Genomic DNA, 5,612 nt, shown 5'->3' on the forward strand with positions numbered 1-5,612 from the left:
TATATACTCTAAACTTATTCCATAGTTAGTATTTTTATAAGCAAAAGATTGAGAAATGAAAATAGTGATATAGTTTATTCAATGTATAGGCTTATAGTGTTCCTTGTATATAAAATGATATTGAATTGAACTGCGAATTATTATCGACAACAAATTATTTGTAACTTGTACTGTTTTATTTGCAAAACTTAAAACTTGATAGAACATAATTTGTCTAATTAAAATTGTAGAATAATAAAATGAAGAGGAACAATGAAAAATCCTTTTATTGTAGTGTATGTAGAAGACGAGAAACAACATGCCGGCTTTATAAGTTTGAGTAAGCTTGGGTGGTCTTTTCCAGAGATTGAGAAAGACAAACGGCTTCTTATTAAGGCTTTCTCTGGATTGTGATATGCCTCCTTTGCATTCTTATCCAGTTTCACACGCCAGTCAAGGGGGTGTCTTTAGTTGGTGGAGAGATGCTGACCCCATAACATCGTTCCCCTTTAAACTTGAGTCCTTTTAGTTCCAGCATCTCAAAATGCGACTTCGTTGTTTATCAAGATGCCCAAAGTCCATCCAATCTCACTATTCATTTCACCTCAAACTTTAACTAATACTCTTAAGCCCTCGTTATTATCAAGTTTAATTTTTACACACCCAAATAACCTCATATTTATATAGCATCCTTTACTATTTTTTTATTATATTTATTATTTCTCTCTTATGTTGTGCTATTTATAAGGTGCAGTCCGTAGAGCACCAACTATTTTTCGGTTAGTAACAGTAAATGTTTTAAATTAATTTCGCCAAGTGAATAAGTGCATGTTGACGCCAAAAGCTCGTCACCAATGTCGGAGAAGACCGCACGTAGCAACAGCAGACTTTATGCCGACAATTTACGTTTTTATTTCCTATGTAATAATTATTAATTCCCATGTCACTTTCTTCCTCATCTACGCTCTAGACTCATACCACTGCTATCGTATCCGTCTCTTGAATTCTGTTTCGGTTCTCAGGGAAGAATGTTTTTTGAACACCATATTCAAAATACTTTAAGGTATTATTTTATTTTGAAATCTATTTAAAAAATATATTTATACAAGTAAATAAATAATCAAAATATTTATTATGTACTATAATATTGCGATATTAACTTTTAATAATTCAGGTGATAAAATGGTTCTAAAATTACACTCCCAAGAGCATACTACAACTACAACATTATCACCACGCACTCACCCTGGCCCCGCCCCTACTTGATCCCTCCTATGTGGGAACAAACTGAAAATCTCTTCTAATTCTGCTCCATTAGTCACACGCGCCGCCCACGCGCCTCCCAGAACGGGCCCCATCCTACGTCAGTTTGTTTCAGGTACGGGAATGCGTGCCCTCTGGAACACCTTAAAATTAACTCGTAGGGTTTCTGTTTCAGTGTTTGTCATTGGCGTTTGGGTGAAGCGCGTAGCATATTTTTGTTCTGTCTTCACTCTTCAATGCTTGACTTATCTTTAAACCATTTTTAAAATGTATTCAAATATATGTAAAAAATAATAAACAATAGCTATTTTATTAAAATTTGTATTATCTAAAATTATAAATGTATTAAATTTAACATAGATACGAAAAAAATAAAATTAATCTGTAAATTATAAGAACTTAATATTTTATCTTTTTTTCGTTACCTTCATATCACGGTTAACATAACCCATAAAAAAATATATATACTTCCATTTGAAAACGGTTCTTATTTTCCTTTTTGTGATTCGTCCTCGGCTCATGCCGGTGCTGCTCTGAGGACAGAGTACTACTGTCACCGAGAGTGAAAACTTTTCGCGGTTAAATTTCCGTATTCATCCGGGAGAGGTAAAATTACAGAGTGACCGGACATAGCCGGTGGAAGGTGATGATGTAGACAAATAGAGAGAGAGAAAGAGAGAGTTGTATATGCTCTAAATTGTCGTGGCCTCAGAAAACAGAGAACCGCAAAAGTATATCAACGAATACCTTTGGACAAAGAAAGAACCAAAACAAAGAGAGAGTAAGAACCCCTTCTTTTTCTTCTTCTTCTTCTCTTCTTTGTTCAAATTTCAAATTACCCAACACAAGACTTATAGTATTGATTACAACTTCACAATTGTTGTGGAATGGAATTCGAGGAAGATCAAGAGGAGCAAGAGGAAGAGCTGTGTGTGGGAGGAGCGAGTTACGACTCGCTGCCCAACACCCGGATGAAGATGCCGGGTGGGGCAGAAGCAATCATGCTGGCTCAGCCCGTGAGGAATAACACTGGTTCCGTCAAGGCAAGGTACAGGGAGTGCCTCAAGAATCACGCCGTCGGCATCGGAGGCCACGCCCTCGACGGTTGCGGCGAGTTCATCGCGGCGGGAACAGAAGGCACGCTCGACGCTCTCAAATGCGCAGCCTGCAACTGCCACCGCAATTTCCATCGCAAGGAGACCGACGCCCCCACGCTCGCCGGAGACCCATTCTTGCTCACGCACCATCCGCACCCCCACGCTCCGCCGCCGCCGCCGCAGTTCGCGGCGTATTACCGAATGCCGTCGGGTTACCTGCACGTGGGGGGACAGCAGAGGGGGGCGCTGGCGCTGCCGTCGACGTCCGGCGGCTGCGGCGGCGGAGGGACCCAGAGCACGAGGGAGGAGCAGGAGGATGTTTCGAACCCGAGTGCAGGAGGTGGAGGGTCGAAGAAGAGGTTCAGAACGAAGTTCACGCCGGAGCAAAAGGACAAGATGCTAGAGTTCGCGGAGAGGTTGGGGTGGAGGATTCAGAAGCACGACGAATCTGTTGTCCAAGAGTTCTGTAACGAAACTGGGGTTAAGCGTCAAGTTCTCAAGGTTTGGATGCATAACAACAAACACACTCTTGGTAAGAAGCCCTAGCAAATTAAACCAACTAAAACCCCAGATAAAATAAACCAAAAAAATTGATAATTTTTTCATCTGGGGTGTGCTTCCTTCTCTCTCTCACTACGCTGCATCAATGGTGAACTTTTGGCTCTTTCTCTCTTCATTTCTGAGCCGGGAGTAATGTATATTGGTTAAGTATTATGGCGTTGGACGGTGGGGAACTTGCGTTGCTGATATTGTAAAAGCCTAGTACTATAGTTCAGCGAAATGATTTTAGGGTTTCTTTCTATTTTTATATTCTTCTCATTTGAGAAAAAGGTTTGGCTGTGTTAGTGTTTGAGCATGTAGGCAAGGTTTTACCTCAATTAGAGCATAATATTATTGTTGGTGAAGTAATTTTTGTTTTATTTTTATTTCAGTGTCAAAATCAGTTTTTGTTTTTTTATGCCACATGTGCTAGTATTAGCAAATGTTGTCGTGGTAGGTGTTGTGGTAACGGTGGCGATGCGTTTGGAATCTCTTTTTGCGTGGACGATATCAGCTGTACAGAGAGATGATGAAGATTTTGTTTGGAGTTTGAAACTGGATGACGATGAGGCTAAACCTCTAGTTTGTTTGTCTAAATACTGATACTCTATCCTAAGACAGTTGTAGGAAGCAGGAACTTTCTCGGAAGCATCAATGCGTTCTCACCTGCATTTCCGTTTTTCATGTCTTTCTACACGTCTTTGCTTGTCTCTGCCTCTTTCACTTCTTCTTTGGCCAACGGCAAAGCTTTTTGGCCCCTCCCTCGCACTGAAAAAAGTGAGAAACATCTTCGTCCTAGTGTCTGATTTCACCATCATCATCATGCATTTTCAATTTTTTCGGATTCCTATTTGTTTTTTCTTTCTCCTTTATTCTCACTAGCTTTGGTGATTTCCCTTTGTATAGTATTCGACGTATTTTAATTTATACAAAGCAAAAATATAGTTTTAGATATATGTTAGATTTCCCTTTGTAATTAAACTTTAGAGTACATAGGGCATTAATCGCATACATAAGAATTTCTTTGTTCATTATTATCACAAATGAGAAATCACCAACGCTTTGTTAAGTTGGTATATTCAATTCATTGTGGAGAAGGCCGGAACCAGATATTTGTCTGTATCAATCAATAACATTTTCTTAAGTTGGATCTTTCTTCTTCATCGTGACCTGGGTCTGGGCGAGGAAAGGGACTGTTCTAATTTATTTTATTTTATTGCATGGCATGCGAGTTATATGAAATTTGAGAAGTACTTGTCTATGTTTTCTTTAGCGTCGGGGTACAAAAGTTTTCAGACTCAAATCTAGAGGTGGGGTAAATTCATGTTGGAGAAATAATTCAAGTTTTATAGATCCACGCTTCGCATTTTTCGCCCCATTTTTCGTTTTTTTTTTTTTCACTGTTGTTCACTTTGAAAATAATTTTTCCATTGTTTGACCAACTCTCTCTTTCTAGTAAGTTAACAAACAAGCTATATGATCTTTCAGAAGAATTAATATAGTACAATACGGACACAACTTTTATTTATATATTTTTTCTGCGGCTCTCCAACTACTACCATCAATTGGGTTTTTAGAGGCATGGGGGGAGAATCTATTAGGATCCCTAGAAAATGTGTTACGCCCATTCCCTTATTCACAATCAAGGTTGAACTTGTTGACTTATTGCACTTAAACTCTAAGAAGGTGGAGTACCTAAAAAAGTTTTAAAATATATATACTAGCTAGTTAATGAATGTAACTGGCATGTTGCTAGCTTTATGGCTCAGCTTTAATATGCATGCCAAAGGGGGGACCTGGTTGATTACTTGGGGAAGGATGGAGAACCGTGCTACTTTGTAACCTTTCCTAATTCCACTCTAGGAGTTCTGATGTTTCAATTATAGTAGCAGGATATGCTTTTATGGACAGCTTGCTTCTTAAGTAGTCCAAAGCCTGTGTATTACCAATACACGTTTAAGATGCTTTGCTTGTTTTGGGGGGTCTCCAGCATCAGTTAAAGCTGCGTGCATCATCTGTGGTCCACACAATATAATCGAATCCTTTGGTGCAAGTTTTGGTTGATCAGTCAGATACAAAGGCCTACATACCCGTATCCCTCCTACAAACATGTTCATGACTTAACGGGCATTGTCTATAATGCTCCTTACCATCATTCAATTGCAAAAAAAATATTAAAACATGATTTCTCACTCCAGATCTCTAACAAAATCCATCAATTGCGATAACTCAGCATTCTTGCTAAAGAACACTCAGTAAAGACCATTTATTTTAATATTGTAAAGTACCTTCAATTCATGTACTTGTGTTCTCCATATCAATTATTGCGTTACTTAAGTGATGTTCAATTTCTAAGTACCCGCTTGATTTAAGGTTAAATAAAATTAGTTTATGATAAAAATGTGCATTTTACATTAAAAGTTTGAAATTGATTTTCTCAAAAAATAAAAATAAAAATCTTAAGCAGTCTTGGTGCAATTATTCTTTTTGATGTGAAAACATGGTGATCGTGTTCTTAAGCAAGCTGTGAATCTGCAGTTTCTTTCAAACAGCCAGTTGGATGACAGTGAGATTAATATGGGCAAGGATGGAAAATAAATTTAAATAAATAACTTAACGACAAATCTTGTTTAAAGATCTGGAACAATATCACGTATGGGTTTGATCTCCATGATCACGCAATCAAGCAGGCAGAATAATTACATAAAAAAAATGTAGTGGAATAAATGTGCG

At 38.2% G+C, this 5,612-nt stretch overlaps 1 protein-coding gene across 1 annotated transcript; it reads left to right on the plus strand.

Annotated features, from left to right (window-relative positions):
- Positions 1-1,985: 1,985 nt before the first annotated feature.
- On the plus strand, positions 1,986-4,020 carry LOC113869472 (zinc-finger homeodomain protein 2-like). The gene has a single exon (XM_027505796.1). It carries the CDS (start codon positions 2,130-2,132, stop codon positions 2,883-2,885), a length of 756 nt encoding a protein of 251 aa, XP_027361597.1. The 5' UTR covers positions 1,986-2,129; the 3' UTR covers positions 2,886-4,020.
- Positions 4,021-5,612: the final 1,592 nt, after the last annotated feature.

Source organism: Abrus precatorius, unplaced genomic scaffold (genome assembly GCF_003935025.1).
Source record: "Abrus precatorius isolate BTA unplaced genomic scaffold, Abrus_2018 Scaffold6, whole genome shotgun sequence".
In the NCBI taxonomy this organism is placed as follows: domain Eukaryota; kingdom Viridiplantae; phylum Streptophyta; class Magnoliopsida; order Fabales; family Fabaceae; genus Abrus; species Abrus precatorius.

Bases quoted from the DNA above. Each gene is read 5' to 3' on its own strand.
- LOC113869472 (XM_027505796.1), top strand. From the start codon at position 2,130: ATGGAATTCGAGGAAGATCAAGAGGAGCAAGAGGAAGAGCTGTGTGTG.